At 45.1% G+C, this 25,953-nt stretch overlaps 1 protein-coding gene across 1 annotated transcript in view; it reads left to right on the forward strand.

Moving 5' to 3' along the window:
- The window catches only part of EXOC4 (exocyst complex component 4), a 370,959-nt gene that overhangs the window by 298,439 nt on the left and 46,567 nt on the right, over positions 1–25,953 (forward strand). Inside the window, exons 13-14 of the mRNA XM_085299740.1 lie at positions 676–831; positions 11,957–12,135. Coding sequence (XP_085155866.1) covers positions 676–831; positions 11,957–12,135 — 335 coding nt within the window. The remainder of the gene's footprint in view (positions 1–675; positions 832–11,956; positions 12,136–25,953) is intronic.

A 25,953-nucleotide genomic window follows, 5' to 3' on the forward strand; every position in this document is an offset into this window, starting at 1 on the left:
GATTTCAGATTAGTTACACTGCCAAAAATATTAAATGGGGAAAGTCTTCATAATTGGAATGTGCTGTGATCTTTGATTCAGTTTTACTCGTACATATGATTCAGCTGAAATCTCTATTATTAGATGTTTTGGATGGCTGGAGAGAAGACCCTTCGTTTCCTTTCATTGCTTCAGATGTCCTCCCCAAGTTGGGACAGCTGGTATGCACTGGGTTGGTGGCTTCCACCCAGACCTTGCTGGGCAGGTTTCCATGTTGCAGTCACAGCGTGGATTGTCAGAGGCTGGCAGGCTCAGTTGAGACTGCAGGGAGCAAATGAGCCATAGAGAAACTGCTTTCTCCATCTCCTACGTACAGAATCACCTCCTCTATTGCACAAATGATTGTAAGTCAGATGACCTCAAGGGAAGAGAGAATCTGGCCCTTTACCCCTTCAGGGACCTAATAAAGGTACTGCTAGAGAGATGAGTCTGAGAGAAGTTCACATCACATCTATCCACATTGCCCTGCCTTGCCCAGAAGATTATGTTCTTTGTTGAATTTCTGTTTGGACCCGTTCGTTACTGCTGTGTGCTTTGCACATTTGTATGCGAGAAGAATTTTGTTGAATAGTTGTGGAATCACATGGCGAGAACGATTTGCTTTGCACTAATACGATTGTTGCTGGTTTCCCATAGGAGCATCGTGCAGTCAGACGAAAAGCTGGTTATCAGCGCATCCTGGGCTAAGGATGACGATATTAGCAGGCTCCTGAAATCTCTGCCCAACTGGAGCAATATGGCTCAGCCCAAGCAATTGAGACCCAAGAGAGAGGAAGAGGAAGACTTTATAAGGTAAAATGTTTTGTAGTTGAAGCTGCAAAAGGATTTTGAAGCATAGGAGCAACAGTGGTAAAACCTACTGGAAACAAAATAATGGTATTTCGGGAGTTGTTGTGTCTCCAGGCATGAGGGGGGTTGAGACACGTAGTCTCTTTCAGTAAAGTAATAAAGCCTGACCCCACATGCCGTTAGGCTATATGATTTTAAAGGCAGGTACCGGCTTTGCTCAACTGAGAACTTACTATCCAAAGAATTTCTGTGTGTTGTCTGGATTCAGTTCTTGACGGTAACAAGAAATCCCTGGGAAAATTTATTGTTTCTGGAATGTTCCTGGACTTTTGCTTATCTGTGCCTGCCTCATCATGGATTGGGAGATAAACCTGGCTGAAGTTCTTTATCCTTAAAGATAAAGGAGAAAGTGGAGCTTCTTTTCTGATCCAGTAAGGACAGAAGAGCAACCGCGACTTTATGGAAGAGCCAACTGGTTGTACTGGGCAGTTCCTAGAGCTGGCACTGTCATCAAAGCTGCTCTGTGTTGAGCCGTGACCCAGTGGCGTTTCACCTCTGTCCTAGGCCCAGGAGCTATGTAAAGAGAGCAAAAAGATCACAGGTCTTGAAAAGTAGGGCTATATCCAGAGGGGAATACTTTAAAGGAAAGTAAAAACCTAGAAGAACTACTGAAAAGACAAATGGACAGATTGCCTTTTCCCACACGCTGAAAATTGCTTAGTTTCTGAATCATTGACACATCCTGAAGAAACCAGTCCGCTTTGTCACTCCAACAAGTCCCAAAGCTTGTCTGTGATTCCCATCACTATTCATCACTTCCTTGATTGGCATTTGGCTATAAAACTGTAGGAGTAAGTGAAGCTGTTGAAAATTAAAGTCTAATTTGCCCAGATTGTCATTTTACTTATTCACTGAATTCAGGAACAATAACATAAAGATGATGCAGTCTAGAGAGAGGAATGACAGTGAGTGTAAACTGTGTCTAGTCACAGAAGTGTTTGCTCATATTGCAGTGGGGATAATCAGCACGCCAGCGTTTCAGAAATCTTCAGTGACCCTGGAAGAGGGAGCAGCATGCAAGAGGTCTTTGTGCAGTCTTTGGGTTTTTTGAGGTTTAGGAGTTCAGTCCTGGCCTCCATCTTTGCCTTCGCCTTTCTCCTTTGTTTCTTCTGCTCAGACATGTTTGAGGATGTAATCAGACCTTGGCATGAGCTGGGATGTCCTACCAGCTCGTGATTTCTGAACAGTGTCCTTGGGACTACAGAGTTCCCGGGGTATAATGCTGGGCACTAGTGGCTGAACTTCATCTGTGAGAGTGAAGTCCCCGCCAGGCTGCAGACCCCGATGGCCAAACTCGCGTTGGCTTTAGCAGAGCCAAAATCTTGATCTTAATGTCCATTTCTTTTCTGGTGTTATTTTATTATCCGCTAATTGAAGTGTTCCCTCCAATTGTATCAGAGATGTTAGAATGGAAAGCCCTATTAGGTCATATACATTGAATTACTGGGAAAAGCTCCATGCCCTGTGCTGTTTCCTGTTTTCAGCCTAGACATTAGGATGAAGTTCTTTTCTTGGTTCTCTGTTCGCAGAAAGCATCATATTTTAAGCTCCAGTTCCTCAGAGTGCTGTTTGAACGCTCCTGTAGCATTAATTTAGATGCTAATAATTGGTCTGGGCCTGTTTTAGCCATTGATAGTAAGTGACACGGCTTATAAACTTCCTCAAGAATCTGTGCCATGGTTGAGTAGGTCTCTCCTGAAAGCTTCAAAATGAAATTAATTACTTGTCCAATTTTTTGTCATCTTCTTTCTGTTTAAGCATATTTTACAGACTTTCTCCTAATACAAAGTAACATGATTTTTTTTTTTGCTACTGTTGCTTCTTTCTCTTCCTCCTGCTGCTGCTGATGGGAGGAACACTGTCATAGCCTTCACTGCCTGAACACTGCTGCACAGCCAAAGGGAAAATGGTCCTGCAGATATACTGGTCAGGGCTCTCATGGCTGTGACAGGAGAGTGTGGGAGAGCTTATTTCATCCTGACTGTTTAACTGTACTAGATATTTGAAATAACTTCGTCACCTTAGTATATAGATACCCACCTGTGTTCACAGACCTCGCTCTCCAGCTAGCAGGGACGGGAGTAACCATCCTTTCCTGGAAAGGTAGGTTTGGAGCAACAAGGGCAGTCAAGAGAAGAGTGAAGGCATCCTGAGAGGAAAGCTGAGATCTCCTTTCTCTCTGAGAGTGCATCTGGGGGAAGAGCAGAGGAAAACTGCGTTAAGTAGAACCTACTCTGCAGTCTCTCCGTTGCTGCCTAGGCCAGAGAAGGGAGTGAGTCTTGGCGAGAAAGCCCAGTCGTTCTTGAAGACTGAACTCGTACTCCAGGGGGAACGAAAGCTTTACATTAAAACAAGAATTTTTTAACGGACTCCAGAGGGCAAGCTGTGATTGAAGTCCTCTCAGCCACGTTCCAGGTTTAATTCAAGGGAAGGAAACTGAAACATGGGAGTGTGTTCTGCTTGGCTCTAAAACAACACTGACAGCTGTGCTTGAACTACTCGCTAGCATCCCTTTATGAATGCAGCTAAATTAAACATGTCCTGAAAGTTTACCGCTTGTTTTTTTGAACTGCGTCAGGAAGAGATACCAGTGCACTGTTTGCTTTCCGTTTCCCTCCCCAGGTTTCCTGTAACTCATTTGTCTAATTAGAGTGAAGAAGCCAACTGCAGTGTCTTTCCAAAAACCTCATGCATGTCTGCGTTGATAGTGATTGATTCTGTTCTCTTAACCTGCCTCTGTCTTTTTTTGCAAATAGATGTCAAAAGGCAGGGTAAGATACTAACAGAACCTCCCCATTAATATTCCTGTGCAGTTGGCCAGACAAAGAGACCTGATTGAGCATATTATAGTAGCTCAAAACTTGGCAAGGGGAGAAAGGAATGAAAAGTCATGCCTCTGTTCATATAATTAGTTTTTAAAGCTCTGAAGGCTATTTGGCACTGGGGCGAGTGTGAAATACGCTGCCCTTATCGCTTTATAAAGGTTAGCCTTCACTTCATCACTGAATCAGATACGTTGGTGATAAAACCCAAAGATGTATCATTTCCAGATTTGCCTTTGACAGGGGAAAGAAATGTAAAAAGGGACTTCAGATCTGGCCGCGCTCGAGTTACAGCAGGATTTCATGGGTGCTTTGCAGCACAAGGGGTGGCGAGGGCACGTTGCACCGGTGAGGGACTGTGTATTAGGGCAGCTGAGGAAGGATGTGCTGGCAAATCCCAGGGCAAAGCATTTGTCTGGAAACCCCAAGTTAGTTTGAAGGTTGCACCGCATTGCGGATTGTTCTGGTTATGGATCTCAGATACCAAATCTGTGTCAGGAGGAGGAGGGAATGATTTCATTTCTTCTCTCCTCTTGACACCAGCAAGCTCCTGAACACTGAACTTTGCATCAGATTCTCAGGGTAAAGTTAATGGAGCAGTAAAAAAAAATCTCAGCATCTCCATGTACCATATGACTTTTCCTTTCCCTGCTTCTTTTTTTTTTTTTAATGAGGATAACCCTGACCGCAGAAGGCACTGGTTGCCTGCTGCTTCCTCTGCACCTCTAGTTTGCCTGCTGATGCACATCCTTACTAGCTCTGCATCAAAAGGAGGGGCCGTATGCTAGCAACGTGGACGGATACCTGTGCAACAGCACATCCTTCATCAAGTCATCCCCTGACCTTTCTTCTGATCCTTTAAAATGTCATTGTTCAGGACAGTTGCACTATCCCGACTCCTTATTAGGAATCTCTCATCTTCCCTTCGTATAATTGAGGCCGATGCCCTGACAGCACTTCCGAAGCAAAACCAGAGCCTGTGTGCAGATTTGGGACGTCTCCGAAAACATTTCATTGTGGGACAAGACAGAAACATCAGGCTGAAGGAAGGAAGCAAGGAAGGACTAAAGGGAGTCCCTCCAGGATGCATGGAGGGAGCAAGAAACGTACCCTCCAATTCTTGGGCTCAATCTTGAGCGTGTGCCAGCGACTGTTGCATGTCACTTTGCACTGATGAGTTCCCATAGTAACTGTCGGCTAGCAAATGGGACACTAAAAGCCCTTTTCTGGCCATACAGGCCATGTCATCTGTTGCGGTTTGAGTCACTGATGCTAAAATGCTATTGTTTTTAGCATAATGCTGGGTGAGCTTTTTGATGCATAATTCTGGCCAAGGGAATAGTGCTGCAGGCTATTCCTGCACCTGAGTCATTCCCGCACCATAGAGGCAACCACGTGGAGACCTAGAGCCGTGACTCGGTCCTGTGGAGTGCACCCAAAATGAAGTTAAGGTAGTTTTAAAAATACATATATTGAGGCTATCCTGGGAACCACTAACTCTCCTCAGCTCTCCTGTGGCACACAGCAGATCTCGTGTGTGCTCTGGGAGAGGGCATGGTCTATTGGGACCGCACAGGCTTGCCAGCCACGACCTCTGCCATGCTTGGCAGCAATGAGGTTGCATTGCTGGGGTTTCTTCTGAACATGCCAGCAGCCAAGACACCACGGTGCCCCCCGGGTCCGCCCTCGGTGGCACTTGAGTTCAGCATGCCGGCAGCAAGGATGCTGAGCTGCCCTACCCTCCTGATGTTTGTGTGCAAAGATGTCCCTGTGCACCCAGAGCTCTAAAACGCTCCTAGTTCTGTGTCGCCAGCCTGAATCAACTGACTTCTTGAGAGCGATGCTAGCAGTGGTCATCCGTGCAAGCCGAGGTAGCGATCAAAGCACTCCACTCTCAAGGCCAGCTGATTGCTTGCTGGAGATGCTTGAGAATGAAATCTCACGTCCTTTGCTTTTCATCTGGGGCACAGCGCATAGCTGATGGTGTGTAATTAAGTGTAGCTTGATTCAAAACGCAAAGCTTTGCTTAGTACGGGGAACGAGATGCACATTTAAAGGAACTAGTGGTTTGAGGCATATCTGCTTTTGCACTGAAGTGAATTAGAAGGGCTCCCATGAGCTCTTCCGCGGAGCCTGCTTGGGGGCAGTAAACTCAGCGGATGGGCCCTACGCTCCAGGCCTGATGACAGCTTGAATTACTTCGGCTGCTTCCAAAGGGATCAACATGGTTGAAACCTCCCATTGCATAGATCAACAGTGTGTTCAGGCCCGGAAGGCAGAACAGGGAAAGAGCTGGGCCAGTTTGCATTCTTAAGGCAAAAGCATTGCTTTGAGACCCTCAAGTCCTGAACCTGGTTCCACGTGACGTCGTTGGTAACAGCAGCAGCTCCAGCTTCAGGTTCTGCCTTCGAGCAGGGGCTTCTTCGCTTCCTCTAGTTAGACTCACCACAGCCTGAGACATCTCTCTGGGCTGACTGGAGGTGTTGGCAAAGGTCGAAAGATTAGCTTTTAGTCGAAAGCTAATCTTAAGTTGACCCGTCTGCTGCCTATTTTGTAGCATTGGGTTTGGCGCCTTCCATTATTTTTGTTCTCTTTTGATGCTCAGCCTGTTGCATAGTTCTTTTCTGAATCTTTGATGTTTTATGGAAGGCTTTTTCTCTTTCTTTATCTCTTATCTCTCCTTTCTCTTTTCAGGTGTAGGTTTTTTGTTTCTCTTTTCCTTGTTTCTTTCTCTCGCAAGAGTACATGATCTTCCTCTCCAACTTCTCAAGCTCTGTTTATTGTATTCACAATATTTTTATAAAGCGAAAAGATGATTGGGAGGACAGGCAGCAGGCTCTATATGCCCTTTTTCCCTCTACTGGGACTGTGAATCCAGGTCTGCTGTAGGTGTGAGTCATTTCTGTTTGATAGCGGTCTGCTCCTTTCTATGAAACGAGCTTCTGGATCACTTTTCAGATCCTATAGAAAAACATATCTACGTGTGCTCATCATGAGCATAACAGACGCCAAATCCTATTGCTTTTGAGAGGCTCATGGAGAGGTGTAGAGTTGAGTGAGCACCTGGCTCTACACAGGGCACCTTCGTACCTACGGCACAGAGGTGGGACGTGCAGAAGTTTCCTTCTGCCACCACTTGTCTTGGGAAGGCAAAGAAATGTTTGGGCTGGACTTGGGGGTTTTTTGGTTAGTTTGTAGGAATTGAGGATTATGTTTTTCTGGACCTGAATCCAGGAAGAATCTCTCAGCTTTAGCTTCGTTAAGCCTACAGATTGCATCGTCTGTTGAAGTGAACGTGGCAATGCCCAGCTCTGCTGAGGTACATTTTTTTTTGGTTAGTATGTGGATACCTCAAAACTGCTTAGCAGGGATGGGAACGGGCGGCAGAGGAGGGACACTGAGATTCAACTTCTCCACAAAGCTTTAATAACAGCTACTGCTTTAGCAAGATTTTCTATCGCTAAATCACATCGTTAGAGCTACACAATACACTGTAAGACGCTTACTTGTCTGCTGTGATGAGTTATATCATATAAACTTAACAAGATGGGAATATTCAGATAAATTTTTGAGGGATAATTTTGTGTGATGTTACAGCTTAAGACCATCAGTTAGTGACGTTGGCTTTTGGGTGGCGTTCTGACCTCTCCGTGGAGCTTGGAGCTGCCCGGGAGTGCTGGCGCCGAGCGCGCCGTTCCTTCGGAGACGCACAAATTGTTGGTGAGCCTTTTCAAATCCCAGTAAACTGCAAATCTGGGTCGTTGTTAGGGTGGGCTATGTCTTAGGTTAGCAGTGTGAATTTATATCCACCGAGGAGCCTCTTCAGAGTCTTTTCATCATGACTACGGTGTCGGTTGGATGCGCTGAGAAAAATGTCCTCGCGTGCTGAATTTTTAAAATACCTTCAGGTGTTGAATCTTTGAAACAGGTGAATCCACATCTTCCGCAGAAAGATGCCGTTTGGGGTTATTGCTCTTGCTGCAGCAAAGCAGTGATTCCTTGGGCAGCAAATGCCCACGTGGGCTAGTTTGTTTTGCTGCTTGCACGATTTCTTTGTGATTGCGGAACAAACTCTAGAGCAAGATGAGGCGACAAACCACCTTTTCTCTCCTTATAAATAGGAATATAATAGTAGTTTCTTTGAAATGGTTGAGAGGAAATCTGTCTGCCTTGGTAATTTCTATACACAGGTTTTTAATGCAGTGTGCAAGCTGGAATTCAGACTCTATGGCTAAAGTGCAGGAATAGAAATCAAATGATCTTTGTCCTGTTCACAGTTTAATAGATAGTTTTAGGATATTTGCTATACAGCTACCAAGTGAATCTCAAGTCTGCCTTCTCTCTGGACTTTTTGTATAATATGCTCATTAGCATAATAAATACTCTGCAAGGCAGTGTTGAAATGCCATTGTGCAAATCTCAGTAATAAGTATAAATTTGCTGGGGACATCCATGGTACTGGGTTCATCTCAGGGTTGGGAGGCAAAAGCCTGGAGCTCCAGGATGTTCTCTGACACCAACTCATTATATGGCCTCAGGCAACTCGGGTACTTCTGTGCGCCACGGTGTCCCCCCTTGTAAATGGACTTCAACATGCTCCCTTGGGGCTTCTGAAGAACAGGGCTGGTAGAGTTTTGCTCAAATACAAAGAGTTTCTTCATGGCCGTCATGCTCCTGTGGCTCCGCACACCCCCCCAGCGAGCTGTTTCCTCGGCATCGTTTGCCGAAGGGATAATTGAAAGCCAATTTCTTGACAGTGAAAGGGAGAGGAGCAGTAAGCACATCTAAAGCTGCTGCCAAGGGTACATCAGATGCCTCCTTCCCTTGTCATTTAGTATTGATATGGACACTTGGCTGCTTTCCAGCCCTGCTCTGATGTGGGCAGAATGCCTTAACTGTAGCACAGGTGATCCTGATTTATCACATGTGCCCTTCCCTGGCCTTTCTTCCCCAGTGTTCGACTTTCCCATCCTCTTACATGTATTATTAGAAATGTAGGTGGCTTAGGAAAGTGGAGCAGATTGATTGGGAGACCTGAGGGGCTTTGCTGGCCCAAGGATTTTGCTAGTGCAGCCCACTTCTGCCAAACAGAGACCAAGGTCGAACCCTACTGAGATGCACACAAATCCTACGGGAATGGGGACTAAAAAGCCAATGAAGCTGGGTAGCACTTGCTGCACTACCACAGCTGGATGATGAGGAAATGTAGTTGGATTTTCTTTATTCACTGTACAGTTGGTATACAATATTAATCTCCTTGTTGAGCAGGGGTATATACACACTGGAAGATGTCTCGGGAGAATGGAGCGTTCTCTTTTGTTCGAGTTCTGTAAAACACTCCATTAGGAGCCACTTCGTTGTGATGTTCTCTCGTTGTCTGAAATATTCATCTCTCTCACTGGAAATTTCCATCTCTGAGAGCTCACCATGAGTTGCGGGGTGGAGGGTTGTGTTGTGGCAAAGTTTGAAGGAAGCTTTAGAGGTAGGATGGGACGGGAGCTGAATTTTCAAAGTCACGGTAATTCAAACCGAGGGTACCCACTGAGCCAGCAAACTCAGGGAACCCCAAAACTAACTGCGTAATGTGGTTGCAGATCTTTTTGGATACAGGGACTTTCCTTTCAAAATCTCTCTTCGCTCCCTGTCCGGAATATACGCTTGCAGAGGTATTTGTATCAAGAAAGGTATTGGTGGAGAAATGGTATGGGAATCAAAGGTCTGAAGATGCTGTTCTAATGCAAGTATTTACAAGAAGAGAGTTAGGATTGCATATTCTACTGCCACTTTTTTATTTCCTAACTTATAAATGCTTAGCCTTGCAAATTTAGTATCGAAAGAGACAGACATGCGGGTAGTGACTACTCTCTCAAGCAGGTTTCCAGAACACTAGCAAAAATTTACTTCAAAAAAAAAATTGCTAACAGCAGGTTTAAAATTAAATTCCCGGAATCCACGAGAACTCTTTAAAGTTATCATCTAACAACCTTCTCATCGCAGGTCATCTCTATTAGAGATTTCAGTTTGCGTGGAGCAATGAATTAGGGTTTCTGCAGACGAAGATCCTTGTTCAAGAAAGCAATCAAATGTACTTGCTGTTCTTCTGATACAAACTTCTGTTGCTGTTTTAGGATGAATGGTGGAATCACATGTGCCCGAACGGTAGTTTAGGGTGTAGCGTCAGATGGAGGACCTCATTTGTATTCCTCCTAGGAGTAAAAATAGGAAATACACCATGCTTTGATTTCCTACCAACGTAACAGCTCTCAAATAGGAGTCTGCAAAGAACTGCTTATTTTAGTGCATTTTGTACGGGTAAGGAATGTTAAAGGAGGTGGAGACTCACCACACGCTTCCTTTCCTACTCTTCCGTCTAAGCAACTGGTGCAGCCGCCCCTGGGATTTGATAGCCTAAATCAAGAGGAGTGGGTCAGCTCCGAGGGGAAAAACATACCCCCAAGATGTCTTCTGCTCCCCAAGAACCAGAGAGAGTACTGTCTTTGTTACGTGGGTGGAAGTCAAAAATGGGTTTTACCTGCATGTGTGATCATGCATTTCCAAGGAAAGAGCGGTCAAGCCTCAGGTACGAGCTTGGACCACCTGGTTTAATGTAGTTGGCTTCAAAAGCCTGCTTGACCTGTTTGAAATGAGCCGCTTTGCCTTTCTTCGTTCGCGGGCGCTGCCAGGAAAAATGCGGGGAACGAACAGATTTGAATAACTGTTGCACTAAGAACAAGAAGCTTTACGGCCCCTTGTATGAATCTCATCTCAGGAAAGCTTTTTAGGGCTCTCTTAAAGAGCAGAAAGGATTTAATTATTTCAGATAGCCAGAATGGGTCAAAATTAATCTCGTCCTATGGAGAAGAGGAACAGCTAAATTAACGCTGCCATATTCCTTTGAGTATGGAGATGTTCTTGTGTCTCAGTCCTCAGATGTAACCATTAGAGAAGGTTTCCTCTCAAACCATACTACCAGGGATGAAGCCTTGAGGCAACATATTTTTCGTTGTCAAGCAGACGAAAGTCCTCAAAGAGATTTTTTTAATGAAGGTTATTTTTATTTTGTGCTTTTAATGAATTCAGCAGAGCAATTTTAAACCATTTCAGGGTTGTTGTTTTTTTTCTCAAGTGACAGTGAAGTCCCACAAATCTAGTGAGATGCTGGCAATAAAACTACTTAGAAAGTATATAAAATGCCACGGCTGGAATTATTTTGCTGCAGTTCGTTGCAGCTATTATGCTCAGCAGCATGATTCCTCATTGTAAGTTCATAAAAGATCTAATGACGGGAAGTTGAGGTTTGCAAAGTTGAATGAAAGTGGAATGCAAATTTGTTACAAAAAGAGCAACTAATGATTGGAACAGTGTACTGAAGACCACGGTAAATGTGCCGTCACTTGGAGTCTTTCAATAAAATATTTCATCCAGAAGCTGTTGTAATTAGATGTAGGAAGCACTGCCCAGCATCCTCCATCCGAATGCTACGCAAAAAGTCATTCTGGAGGAGAGTTGCTCCTGGGATTAACCTGCAAAAAAGGCGAGTGCGCCATGAAAGTAGTTCTGGGGCTTTACCAAACTAGCTCTTCACGGAGGTGAGTAGTGAGAAAGCTAAATCTGTAGGCAAAAAAATGGAGCGCAACACTGAAGTGGCTTCCCTGAAGGAAGTTCTTCAGATTTTATGTACAAATCATTGTGTGGTGTAAACACATTTGTCTTGGTCATCCCTTTTCATCACATGCTGCATCCATACTAGTAAAATAATGCACGGAGTAATATTCAAAACCATTTTTTTGGCTCTTTGTCCTTTCAAACCCTCAGGTTTTGTGGTAAATTTCTTTTGATGTGTATATGAAAAAGAGTGATTCCGGGATTGGAAGGATTGACTTGCAAGAGAAGATTAAAAGACCTGCATATGCAATATGTTATTTATGCATATAACAAGGAGATGTGGAAAGCATCTGCCGGTCTCTGATGGGTGTAAATGCTGGGGGGATGGGGTGTTGCAGTTGGTTGGGCTGCAATTTGTAGCTATGGGTTGTAAAGTTAAATTAAGAGATCATGAGTGAGATGTGAACTGCAGAATTTTTTATTCTTTGTAACGAGACATTTAAAACTCTAGCAAAGTTCTCAAAACCACTCGCTGGAACAGTTCAGCGCTGGCCAGCCCGACGCTGTCAGTGGTGTGGCTGCTCTCTTCCCCTAGCGACCCTGCACTGTACTTACGTGGGTGCTTTTGGTTTGCGTTTCAGGGCTGCTTTCGGCAAAGAGTCAGAAGTTCTCATTGGAAACCTGGGAGATAAGCTGATCCCCCAGCAGGAGATCCTGCGCGACGTCAGCGACCTGAAGGCCTTGGCCAACATGCATGAGAGCCTGGAGTGGTTGGCTGGTCGCACGAAAGTGGCCTTCTCCAGCCTCTCAACCACCCAGAGTAAGTAGCTACCATGGGTCAGGGCCACCTTTGTCTCAGAGGTGGAAACCTAGGTAATTACACTGTAGTGGTGGGAGGGGACCTCCTTTGTACTTGATTTCAAAAAGATCTTACATTCATTGACAAAGTTTGGTTCTGCTGGCTTACAGTTCACTCAACACATCTGTCCTAGGCACGCTCAGTTCTTCAGGGAGCTCAGAGGAGCATCGAAAGCAAAGCAGCTCACTCTGCTTCCTTCTGGTGAACGCTATGGCCTGATATCAGTTCTGATTGCGTGGTGGGCACTGGTGAGGATGCAAGGAGCATCACTTTGCCCATAAGTTCTGACTTGCCTTTTGGGGCTTCCTTGAGTTTTTCAGCAGTCGCTGCTAGTGACATTATACAAGAACGGGTGTCAGTGCTGAGACAGGTTTCATTTTCTTTAAAGCATCGCTAGCTCACTGAATATTTAAAATATAGAGAGAGATAAAATAAATTCAGTGGAGAAGCTGAGCGGCTCTTAATGAGGAGTGCCCTGGTGTACGTATCAGTGGGGCACTGCTGTTCGCTCTGCGGAGGCACAGGTAACCCTTGCTGAGCTGGGGTGCGGGGAGGACAGGGAGGTGGGAGCCTGGAGACCCCTCTTCTGCTCCTGGCTGTCAGAGGTTGCCTGCATTGCCTCTGCGAGATCTTTTCACTTCACCATGGTTCAGCTTTCCCTCCTCACCCCAGAGAATATTGATTTTCCTGGCTGGCTGGTACTAGAGACATGATTAGCGTGGCTTCTCCTCTTATTGCCGTTATCGGTGTGGTCTGTGCTGGCTCATGTTTGGAGCACGGCTGTGGCTGTGCACCAGCAACCGAGCTCAGCACGAACAGAATCCGCTTTCTGACCAAATCCTTTCTAATAAGAAGTTTTAAGCTGTTTTAATAGCACAAAATATTTTTCAAATAGCATGCCACATGCACCACGATGTTGTGTGGACGTCACCAGATGGCCTTGGCATGATTAATGTCTTGGAAGGTGCAGCACCGTACAGAAGATGATGTCTTTGACCTAACAGCCACCTCGATCCCATGCCGTAGGAGCAGCACTGTGGTCCGTGGGATGCAGCTAGGTGTGATTATTGCTCTTCTCAGAAGCTGAAAATCGTTGGCTCATCGACCTTCTAGCAGTGTGCTTGCCCAGCTGTGCTCTGGGTGCTCGAGTAGCAGACTCGCCTCTCTTTTCTTCTCAAAAAATTGAGATATGCAGCCAGTCAGTTAACTCAATTGGCAGTCTTCCCAGCCATCTCTTTTTAAACAGGCTTTTATGTAATAGATAGACTTTATAATGCCATATCCTTTCATTCTGATCATTTTCAGAGCGTTTTGGTTGTATACTAAGAAACAAATGCTGTTAAGATTTAGATAGTGCACACTGAATAGTACAACAACTCTTAATCCACGTCTCTTAACACTTCTGCTGTTATTAACTCCTGGGGATTTTACTTTAGCTCAGCTGGCACCAGTCTAAGCTTTTCTTAGGGGCAGACGGTTTGGTTCTCACCTGCCTGCCGTGACGTTCCCCAAAGCTGTGATGTGCCAGAAGCAGGCCCTAAGGAAGCAGCCGTAAATTTGTTGCAACACTTTGCACTGCGCTAGGTAACGTAGTGTGTTTTACTAACATGGAGCATCCTCTGTTGTCTCCATGCAGGCAGGATGGATTATATTAAATGCAGCTGCCCTAGGCCTGGAAGGGAGCATCTGTTTAATTATAACACAAGGCTGTAGATGAAGAGTAGAGGAGGAGAAGAGCTTAACAGAGAAAAAGGTTGCGTGGCTTGGTAGGATACCAGAGTACCAAGGCACATACTGGGGATGGACTGCTTTTTGGCAGCAGTGCTGTCACCCAAAAAAGCACATTGCAGTGGAGCAAGATCCTGGAGGAAGATAGTCACAGAAGAGCAGGTCTGTGGGCAGCCCGCTCTTCTGAACTTGTATGGGAATTCAGCATTGAAGATCACCTCGGTCTTATTTTGGGAGAAAGCGATGGGGGAGATTCACTGGTGCTAAACAGTCAAGTCTTGTATCTCAGATGAAGTAGCTGTCCCTTGAGAGCAGAGCTTCTCTATGGCTGAGTGACAGTCTCCTGGCTTCTCCTGGCTGAATGACGATCCTTCCCATGGCTTATGGCTCTGCCCTAGAGCAGGGGCCTTTGAGCTCATGCACTCCAGCTGTCTTGGATCACCTTGTTGAGATCCAGAATGATAAGCAGAGTTATACCATCACCTGACACGTAAAGACCCCAAATGTTAGAGGTAGCTTTAAGATTCCTATAACCTCGACTTGAAGTTCTGGATAGCCAAGCAACAAGAAGTGCTGTGCTCTCACGGCGTGTCCTTTGTAACAATATCGAAGCATAGTGGTAAATGCTATTAAAATTCAATAGCCAAATAGTTATTCCCAGAACTTTATTTTAGTTACAGGGGGAGTTCTTTTGGCTGAAGTGTTGCACTCTAGCCATCTGCAGTTAGTAGAAGTGGAAGCGTCATTGATAATTTCAGTTCTAGCTGAAACTCAAATTTTTTAAAAAAATCAATATTTTCCAAACATAAAAGGGTATGTGCATGACTTTCAGGCTTCTGGGAGGATATTACACGCAGCCGTGAATAAACATAAAAACACAAAGTGTAATATTTTACTTGGCAGCATCCTCCTGACAATAAAAATTCATCTTCCTTTGTAATAACTTTATACCGACGCACTAGAATGTCTGTATACAAATGCCAGGAGTATCTGAAACAAGAGGAAGAACTAGCAGTGTTAGGAAATGATAGTGGCTGTTGACCTCATGGTTATAAATGAAACCTGGTGGAATATTTCTCATAAATGGAACATCAATAGAGCTGACTGCAGTCTGTATGGGAGAAAGAAAAAGTGGTGCCGAGGGGCAGAGGTGGTGGTATAAGTCAGAAGTGTTTACAAAGCCAGCAAGCTGCAATGATATACAGGGGAGCGCAATTCTTTGGGGGGAGAATACAAAGAATAAAGAACAGAGGAAAAATGAGATGAGATGTCTGTCTGCTTCCCACCTGGACGGGAGGAGAACAGCAACACAAATGTGCTTGGACTGAGCTGGGAGCAGAAGAGAATTAAACCCACCTAGTATTGTTTCAGAGTCATACAATGTTAATGCCGCAGCGCTCAGCTGTCACCCGAGTTGCTCTATTCTCTCCTATGTTGGTTTGATCACCTGAATTTCTGAGCATCTGATTGCTGCTAGCCACAGCATATTAATGAGAGTCAGGGCGAGGGAGGGAGGGAGGGAAGGAAGTAAACTGGCCACAAGTAAGGCTAAACAAAGGATTTTTTTTCCTACCTTCTACTGAAGCTCACCAAATGCAAACTCAGATCGCCATAAGCAGAGCGGGCTCCCTCAGCTCTGCAACCATTCGAAAATTGCCCCAGCTCTTAGCTCGTTCCTCGATTTCAGCATTGGTAACCCCAATTTTAAGACATGCAGATGTGAAACCCAGGTTTAATGCAACTGAAATGCTTGGTTCTTTATATACAAGTCTGGAGGCTGCTGTTCCCCCAGCTCGCTGTCGGGAGCTGACTTGGAGCTGTTGGGCAGCTGTTGCCTTCCTTTGAGCAACTCTGTCTTCTGCTTTATTTTACTATTTGGAATAAGTGCTACATTATGGTGTCTATGCTTGAATGAGAGCAGTAATCCCATTAACTGGTAATAATCTCATTAACTGGTAGGAATTTGTCATCTGTGCATGCTGCGTGTTGGGCCAATGGATGATGAGTAAATGAAAGCATTACTGAAAAAGTAGGGAGCTGATCTGAGTTGAGTAACAGCCCAACTGGTACTCCCTTTACGGTGACAACTTCATGTGCATCTTATCTGTATCACTCTTCAGTCTTGGTATTTGCTATCCCCCACACTGGTATCTGTCTCATTTTGTAGCTGAAGTGTGTTTTCCCAACATTTTGGGAGTTTTCCTCGCTGTTAAGAGGTGGGCAAGTGTCAGAAGGCAAGCACGTGTCCAGGTTTTTGACCATTTTCTAGAGACCCATTTCTGTTCCAGCTCCTTGGGATTAAATCTTGGCCTCACTCCAGGCATTGTCAAACCTTTCAGTGAGTTACTGAGACCAGAATTTTTGGTGCATTTCCAGAAGTACCTCCATACAATATCTCTGTACAATGCCTCCAAAAATATCTCCAGCAAGTCCATGACATGGTGGTGATAACCCCATTACTCTCCCTCAGAGAAAGTCTGCAGCTTTTCTGGCAGAGTTTCCTTGACTATAGATGGACAATGTATGGGCATAGCTATAAATTTTAGGAAACCAAGAGTGCAGGGTTGGGCACCTATGGAAGTCTTTTGGGAAACCTACTAAAAAAGGGGCTATATTTAGTGGCTTTGTGGCTAGACTGTCAGAAGGCCCCTTACTCCAGATAAAAATTCAATAACCTTTTGCTGTGGATGTGCCACAATTATCACTCATTTAAAAACAGTCTTGCTAATAGAGTGTTTTATCATGCTGGGCAGTCTCTGCATTCTTCATTATTTAGTGTTTGCTAAGCTGATGGCTCTTCCATAGCTCTCCCCTTATCTGCATTCCCTCAGAATTGGATTTTGTATTTTCCAAACCGGTCAGATATGACAAAGTCATTTTCTTCTTCTCTTGTCTTTTGAGGGACTACAAACTTCTTCTTAACAATAACCATTTGGGGATTAAAGTTGCGGGAAGTGGTTGAATTAACTGGGGTAGTCAAAATAATTTAAAATAGGTTATATATGAAAATGGGAGTGAGGTTTCCTCTCCTCTTCCTCTGCTGTTTTTCTCTGCCTTGCCGTACGCAGATGTGTTACGCACACATCCTTTTCCCCTGCCAGAGCTTCAGCCTTTTGAAGCCCTCTGAATATTTTGCAAAAAAAAAAAGAATTATTAAGCATGATGAAGAAGCTGGGACAATCTTTATGTTTTTAGGATCGTTGCATGCTGTGTGTAGGTAGAAAGGTGAAAGATTAGCCATTAGCTCAGCGAGCTGTAGTACCCTTTTGAAGCCTGTTCGGCATCTCATCACTTTGAATTGCTCCAGTCAGCAGTTAATGCCCGGCTGACTGAAATGCCGCGTTTAAAATGACTCGTTCACATGAAGGCGGACTCGTCTTCCTCTTCTAGGTCGCTTTTTGGAAGTCAGGTGAAGTTTTATATTTGTACAATGTGTCTGTGTCTGTGTATCGGTAAGTAGATGTCCTTGCAGGTGCCCAAAGCTTCGCCAAGTCTGTTATCCTCACTTTCTGTGTGGGCTCTGGTCTTTAATGAAGAAATTTTGGAGTTTTAGTATCTTGACAGGTTGGTCTCAATGAACAGGGGTCTAGCAGTAGCCCCAAGAAAGACATGTCCTTGCCCACGGAAAGAGCATCCCTTTAGAAAAGGATGCTGAGGCTCAAAGTAGTCAAAGTTGGGAGGTGCATCAGGGAGCCCCAAGAGAGGAAGTATTGGGTTTAGGGTATTGAAAAGAAGGCAGAGGTGGAAAAAAGTCCACGTGTTGCCACGACCCATCTTTTTATTGTGTGCTGTTTGCTGCTTTTCGTAGCCCCCCAGCTCCTGGCTTCAAGCAATTAGCCGAGACCCTTACTGTAAGGGGAAACCACGCACATACCCAAACTCTCGTCCCTCCTTCTTCTGCAGAGAAGATCTTCGAAACATGTTTTTTTCTAAAACCAAACTAAACTGGTGATTTCTTTGACTGTTCAGCTTGGCCCTGTTCCTGGTTTTTGACCCCAGCTACTCCCTGTCTCCTTCAGCCTCCCTCGGATGTTGCCACAAGAAGCAAAAACCCTTTAAAATGGCAAGATTCAAAGTCTTCTGCATGAGCCGGACTTCAGGTTGGCTTCAGGCTGATCCTGTACATGCGGTGACAGAAAGGAGAAGTTGTACTCTAAATATTTAGAAAAAAAATATGCTTACAAGGGATTAAGTTTTGCAGCTCAGCCGTAGTTGCCTAACGGGGGAAGAAGCCCCGTGCTGGAGCTTGGTGCGTGGAGGACCTCCGTTGCGTGGACTCGCGGGCACCTCAAGGAAGCGTTAACTCTGCTGCTCTCTGCAAGCAAGCAAAGCAAACACCGTGGAGCACCGTTTCTCAGCTGCACGCCCCTCGCTTGGCAGACGCGGAGTGCCGTCGCTCGCTGGAAGCGCGGCGACCTGCGTTAGGCACGAAGCTGATTACCATGTGTGGTTGGGCCAGCTGCACGTGCGATTTGAATGAGAACCGCGGCAACGCCACGCTCGCCCTGGGAAGGAGGGGGGTTAGCACGTGCCGACGACTGCGCGAGGCTTTGCAGCTCTCCCCCGGCCACGTTGCATGGACCCTTTTTTTAGGGGGAAGGCAAGGCGCGTCCTCTCGAAGGATGCAGACTGCTCCTGCTGACCGGGAGCCATCCTGCCCGCGCCTCTGCGATCAAGCCAGCTGCGACAGCCGGCAGCAGGTTATTTAAGTGATGCCAGTATGTCAGAGCGATACAGATGTCAATATGCAAATAGCCAGATAAATCCCTCTTGGTCTTCTTGAGAAAGCCATCTCCCGTTTGATTCTCATCTCTTTTTTTCCCTCTCCCCAAAGCCGTTCAGATTGTACCCTAGGCTGCAGCGCGGCTTTTGTTGCTGTCGTGGGCTTCGTTCTGAAATGCGGCAATTTTCCTAGAGCGCTAGTAATTCCCACTGCCATTTGACTATAATCCAGCAGTTTCCAAATTAGCAGCCTCAGTCTCAAATGGGGTTAGGAACTTGCCAAATTTGATTGCAGAAGCGCTTAGAAGCGAAACCGCAACAAGGACACCGGCAACAAAGCCGAGGAATCGCTGGCTTCATCTGTTGGTGCTGAAGGGTAGAAAGACCATGGCCATGCCCTGAGAGCTGAGTCTGGCTAGGGACACTGTCAGAAGGTATTTTGGTCCATTAGTGTGTTTTTAAGGTGTTATAAAATGCGGAAGTTTATTTGGGGTCCGGCAAGGAGAACTCACTGGGATTTACACTGCGATCAGGGCAGAGCTTGGCCGAAACTTTGGTGTGAGGTGTTCGCGGTTCTGAGGACTTTTCCTCCTGATTAGCAATCCACGTAACGACCTTTTTTTTTTATCCAGGATTGCTCCAAAGCGCATTACCTTCGCTATTCGCGGGCACTTCCCCCCCAGAATCAAAGGACGACGTCCGGAAGATGTTGTCACCGCTCATTCTGCAGATGGGCAGCGCTTGGCCTCGCAGCCTTTCTGATGAGCTGGGGCTTTATCCAGAAGCGAAAGGGAGAAAAAACGGTTGGCGTCGCAGCTTTTTACCGAACAGCGCAGCTTATCTGCCACCGGCTGGCTCTTATTAACGCTAGCACTCAGCATTTGCATTGCATTTTCCAGCCACAGATCTCAGAATACTTTGAAAAGGTTAGTGAGGGCCATTACGGTACCAGGACTATTCTGGGCCACTTAGCATACCGCGTGGCAGCCGTCGCTTTGCCTGGCGCCGTACGCCTCCCGCCACTGAAATCGGCTTTGATGGCTGATAGGAAGCATCCTGCAACGCTCGAGAAAGTGAGGTCTTTAAAAATTGATGGTGGAGCCCCTTTAGACCACTCTGCCGGAGTAAAGGGACTATAATTTACGGTCACTTTTAAGGCGCCTTTCTGCTGGCAGAGTGCTGCAAAAGGGGCCTCGGTACAAATGAAAATCAGGCCCCACGTGGTGGTAAAATTGATGCCTTTCACTGAGTAGTCAGGCCACACCGCGGTGGTGAACTCGGATGGCTCTTTGTGCTTAACCCCAGTGTTTCGGAGGGACTGGATTCAGCTCTTAAAATGTGGCTGTATTTTTCACAAGTCAGCGCTTGGGGACTTTTTGTCTGTCACTGAACTTGTAGCACATCTTGCTGTATTGATTGCTTATGGGGAACTTTTTTGGAGAGACCTTTGGTTAATAGACAGCCTTATTTAAAAGCCAGATTAAATACGATCGACGCGTGCCTGACCTCAGCAGCAGAAGGGCTTAGTGAATTCTGTTGCTTCATTGTCACAGCAAAAGTGCGTTTCCTTGTAAACCAGAAAAAAACTGCAAATTTCTTCCCAATGCAAAACATCCACCATTAAATTAAAAAGATACGTTTTGAAGGCTCGTATTATCTAATGATGTCCTATTGCTTTAATATAACTTGTTCTAAATGAGTGCTTTCCATTTTAGCTTCTTGAGCATCTAATTTTTGTTGTTTCACTTAAGAGACTGAACAGTTCGTGCTATGCTTTGTAAATGCTAAAAACTTGGTCAAACCCCTTTCTCAGTCATTCTGAGCCTTCCTAATGCAGACGTGTGCATCTTTTTCCATCTCAAGGCAGTGCACACACTGTCTGAAGAGAGATGCCTGCGTCCCAGGCTGATCCCTTTCCAGCTCTGCCGTCCAGACTGATCACAGTGACTCAGTTTGTGTCTATGTGATGGGAACACATGTTCACCCTGCCCATGACCTGTGCTAACCACATAGGTGTGGTTAGTCCTGCAGTAAGCTCAAGACGTGAAGACCTGCTCATGTATTCATTTGGTCTGGGAACTGCTGGTTCAAAGTGGTGCTGGATGTGCTCCTTCAGATACTAGATGGCTTAGAGCAGAAGCAGAGGAAGCCCATAAGAAAAGGTCTTCCTGGGCGTCTTATCTGCATTGCAGTGACTCCAGTCCACACAGCTCCCTCTCGTCAGTCCCACTGCTCAGCCGGTTCCTGTGCTGACGTCTCTTGAGTGTTGCAGAGATGATCAATGCCATCTTTCTGCTACTACGAACACCTTTGTCCACAGAGTGCTTTGGGTTAGCGTTTAGACGGGAAATGACAGATGTGCCTCAAGTGGTGCGTTCCCCCGCGTGGGAATCCCCCTGAGCAAGGACAGGAGAACTTTGCCATCCCAAAGCACAACAAAATGCAGATCTCTCCAATCCAAACTGAACCATTGTAACCACCTGCACTGTGATCACCGTTGAATTAGTGATCACCATTGAATTAATCATTTGATTAATTAAATTACTTAACGAGCAGATCAAGAACACCCACCAAAAGCTTCCTAAAGAAGCTTTACTGGAAGCTACAAATATACCTACCTTTGGAGAGCTGCCACAAATGGGCTGGAAACTCCTAAGATAATATTTAGACCTTGGGTTCAGCAGATACAGCAAGGCACGTGGAGTTACCCAGTACAGAACGGTAAAAGCCTGACCAGTGTCAGAGCTCAAAGGCCTTTCAAAAGACATTCAGAGAGGAGGTTTTAAGTATCTGGCAGTAGCCTGACATACAGCATTTATGAGCCTTTTATCAGTGACTCCAAGAGCCATTTCTCTTAAAGAATTTCTGATTGAATAGGTTGACCCAAGATATTAAAATGTGATCTTTTTTTTATCTGCAAGTGCCTAGTCAGCAAAGTCACCTTGGGATCCAAAAACCAAACTGTGTCTCTTGATGTCATACCATCACCAAAGCTGACCAAGAGCTGAGCAGAGCAATTCAGGCAGAGAACAAGAATCCAGCCGGCACCTCCTAGCTGAACTGGCTTCTGGAGGACTAGCAGCACTGAACATTTGTTTGGGGCAGTAATGCTACTTTACTGTAGTAACAGTAAAGGCTAACTTTCAGGGAGACTGGCAGGGAGCTGCTAATCTAGTGAAGACACAATGACTTCGATAGGGCTTGAGCTTTAAGACATTATTTTGATTTGTGTTATAATTTTAATGATAAATTTTCAAAACTCAGATATAGGTCTGCTTTGCTGGATCCTAGGGATTAAAACCACGCAGGCATCAGTCAACTAAGTTAATGAAGAGCTTTTGTTTTCTTGTGAAAGTCATCTCCCCATGCCTTTCAGTGCCTTTTTTTCCCTCCTTGAAGGTCTGCGGTGGAGCTGCTCTTATGGATTAGTGGTTACTGCTTTCTCCAGCCTTGAAGCTTTACATCAAATATTTAACAGTTAGAAAATGAAACATTTTTCTGACCTGGTTGCTGAGCTTTTATGGTCCTTTATCTCAGACAATAGGCGCACCGTTGTGATGCAGTCCCACGTATTGATCTGGTGCCTGGGGTCAGCACATAGCTTAGTGTTATGATTACACTAATTACTCTTGCTCTGGTATTCTTTCCTCCCACCCACTAGCCTTAAACACTGGGGATTGTCATGTAAATAAGTGACCTAATTAGCAGTGCATTCATACTATTTTACAATGAGGCTCCCTCATGAGTAATACCAGGAAATCAAGGTCTTTGTGGAAACAGCTCCAAAGAGCCTGCTGTCCACACCAGCCCTCTGCACCACTTGGTTCATGCATTCGGAGCTGTTTATCTCTTCTGAAGAAAATGACTCATGGTGTCAAAGATTAATAGCAGTAGATGCACGTGCTTCTCCTTTGTTTGTTATAGATAACAGCTTAGCTGTAGTGTGGATGGATCAAAATCATTTCCAAAACTAGGTGACCAGACTTGGACTTTTGGCCTCACTGTTGATATTGGAAACTTTCCCACAGCATGTGGGCTACAGCATTGCTTTCATCTAATTGTCATTTCTCTTCATATGGAATTTGCAGCAAATGACTTAAATAAGCAGGAACTGGGAAGAGCCAGGCTGTGCCCAAGTCTGCTGCAGCTGATGCAAATCATAACGTTCACTAATTTAAGGTATTCTTTGCAATGTGCCCATCTCCTTTCTTGTGAATAGACTCCACGCTTTTCCGATTCTTCACCCTATGCTTGAAAACATTCATCGTTCCCGTGGACATTCAGGTTCTCTGTATCCATTTCTCTGTATCCTGTTGGAAAAGAAAGACTCACTCCTTCCGGTTTCTCTCCCAGCATAGACTTTCATGCTACTATTCCTGTTGATTTGTAAACCGACCTATTTAAAAACAAACAGCCCCCAAAGACTGTTGTATTCATAAATGTCAGCACCCCCTCAAAAAAAAAAGATCCTTAAGGCGCATACTAAATTGTATTGATCTGCGTTATACTCTCCTCACCTTGTCCCCACCTCTTTGCAAAGAAGAGCACCATAGCTCTTCCAGTGAACCCAGAAGACTGTGATGTTAAAGTCCTTTTGAAAGTAGAGCCCTCTCAGGATGTCTGCTGTCCAGAGGAGTTTTGCAGTGATGCTAACCCAGATTTTTCTGGCTTTTACTGGCAAGAGGTAGTACAATATCTTGGAGGGGCCTGAAGAGCAAAAGGCAAAAGTTGAGTTTATGCTTGTGTTTGTGTAGGCAATTTGGTGGCATCTCAACCAGTCTCAAGTGTCTCCCCCTTTCCTAGCCCGGTTGACCAATTCCTTAGCAAAATGCCTTGATCCATCAATTTTTATGTGAAGGCTTAGTTATACTCACAGTGTCCTAATACCAGTCACTGATTTTTCTATTCTGAGGAAACCATATATGCAGGTTGACAGCCCTTTATATAGTTTTTTATATATATATATATTAGCCTAGGTGCGTGGCCAATGCCAGTCTTTTGTATTCTTTTATCCTGCCGAAGAAATTAATAATTTTAGTTCTTGTAGGTCACAGCCTAACAGCAGTGTGGGGAGACTCTTGTATGAAGACAACACATAAATGTCTGTTGACATTCTCTGCTGCCTCGCTTCACGTGTTCACGGCTCCTCTAATTTTCACAAATGTCCAGCGTTCCTGCCCAGTGCTCGTCGATGAGTTAACCGCAGGGACATCATGCTCCGAATCAGATGGCATTGAAATGCCATTAATTTTATTCTGTGTACATTATATTTATTTTTAAGGCAGTGAAGCCTTCTTTATTAGCAGTTAAGTTAAAAGAGTCTCCACCAGCTCTAAGGACGCAGTGCCTTTCGCAAAGCAGGTAGCCTTGAGGGTTTTTTTGGCTTTCCTTTCACTCGTTTTTGTTTGTGCGCTCACAAATGTTGACATTTTTTTTAATAGGTTTTCTCTGCTTATTGAAAGCAGTGACAAAGCTGCCGTTGACTTTAATGAGGAAAGAAATTAGCTTTACGTGAATTTCTGGCTCCGTGCGGATTGATGGAAGTGTCTCCATTGACTTTGCCATAGCTGCAATTTCGCCCTGTCTTTAATGAGAATTAGTCAGGTGAAGCGTCTGGCTGGTTTGGGCTAGCCAAGCGCAAAGAAGGGTGGGAAACATTTAACAGGCAAAAAATACCTTCCGTAACTCCAAAGCAGATTAATGGATTTTTACTAAGCTTTCTAAATCAAGTCACTTCTGAGGTGATACAATTCAGCCCAAGAAGTAATATTTCTGAGAGGAGTACCGAAGGGGAAAGATACATTATAAATTACTGAAAATAGGAACGTTTAACGTGGAGTAGCCTTCTTAGCTGCCGAGCACTGGGACAGCGAGCCCTGGACCATGCAGCGAGATTCTGCCACGTTCAAAGTCTACAGCCGTGGTAGGTCTCCGAGTCCTGTCTGCAGCTGTGCGATTTGCATCCTTCACTGAAAAAAAATCTGCACTGCAGCCCGCGAGATGGATTTCTGTTTAGAGTTTTCTAAATGAATCAAGTCTTTTTTTAAAAAAAACACCCGCTCCAGACTTGAATGCAAAATATTTAAAGCAGAGCGCTCGGCAGGCAAGCTTTTCAGTGGGTTATTGTACGATGGAGCTAGAACCTCCCACCCCCCCCCCTTTTTTTTTATTTCCTGGCCCTCTAGCTCTCAGAGACAAATTTTCCCTGATGTTCCCTTTCTCAAGGCTGCATATTTGCAAAAACTAATGGAAAACAAACCACTTTTAGAGGAGTTATTGCCTTTTTAAAAGTGCTAATTTCCTTGTGAAATTTATGCCTGCCAGCAGAGGCAGACGAGGAGCTCCGCAGGCAGCTCTAACGAGACAATTCATTAACTAGCGAGTGTACACACGCCATAAAAAACATTAATTCACAAAATGAAAAACTAATAGAGTGTTTAGCCTGTTCTTTATCACCAGTGACAGTCTGTGCTCTCCTCATCATTAGTGTTTACTGAACTGATGGGTGCTGCAGCCCGGCCTGCTTATCACCGCTCATCGCAAATGAGTTTCGATGCTTTTTTTTTCCAGCATGGCTGGGCTGTCATCTGGCCCGCTCTTGAATTTTAACCTGTAGTTCAGGGCAGAGATGCGTGGAAGGCAGATGACCAACCTTCAGTTTTGGCTGGCTCTTTGGAGGTCTGGGGCATAAGTTATCTTTCCTTCCCTGTGTTCATCAGAACCTCAAGGATTTCCACCCCAAGGGGAAACCTTTGCTTTAAAGATCTTCCAGTGTGATCCTGATTCCCTGTGCTAGGGAAAAAGATTCATTAGGAGGAATTTGTTATGAGTATCGTTAGTGAGAAGCTCTCCCTGCCCCGGCTGACCATACTTGCTCTTTAGTTATGCTCAGCTTTTAAGTGTTGGTTTAGCTTTGCCCCTTCAGCATCAGTGCGAGGTTTTGCCGTTGATCCCAGTAAAAGGTGAGCTAGACCGGTGCTGAGGACTTAGAAAATGTCATCATCATGTATTTTGTTTGAAAGGGCCAGACCTGTTAAAATTTGTCCTCGCTTCTTGGTATTTGTTTTGTTTTAAAAAGACTCGGTGCTCTTTCCCGTGTCTGTGTAGCGGTCAATACGGTCAGCTGTGTACACAGCCTGCGTCTGCGCGTACATTAAATGCTCTCCATATCTCAGAGCTTTGTGGAGATCAGGGCCACTAGCTTCGCTCAAGAATGAGGTTTGAATCCAGGATGTGGGATGCAACGTGTGGCTTAGCTGAGCACCAGCTCTCATCGCCTCTTCTCATCTCTTCCTGCACTTGTCTGTACGCAGCTCTTGCTGCTCTTGG

This window comes from Rhea americana, unplaced genomic scaffold (genome assembly GCF_003343005.1).
Source record: "Rhea americana isolate MKP2758 unplaced genomic scaffold, rheAme1 scaffold_1, whole genome shotgun sequence".
Classification (NCBI taxonomy): domain Eukaryota; kingdom Metazoa; phylum Chordata; class Aves; order Rheiformes; family Rheidae; genus Rhea; species Rhea americana.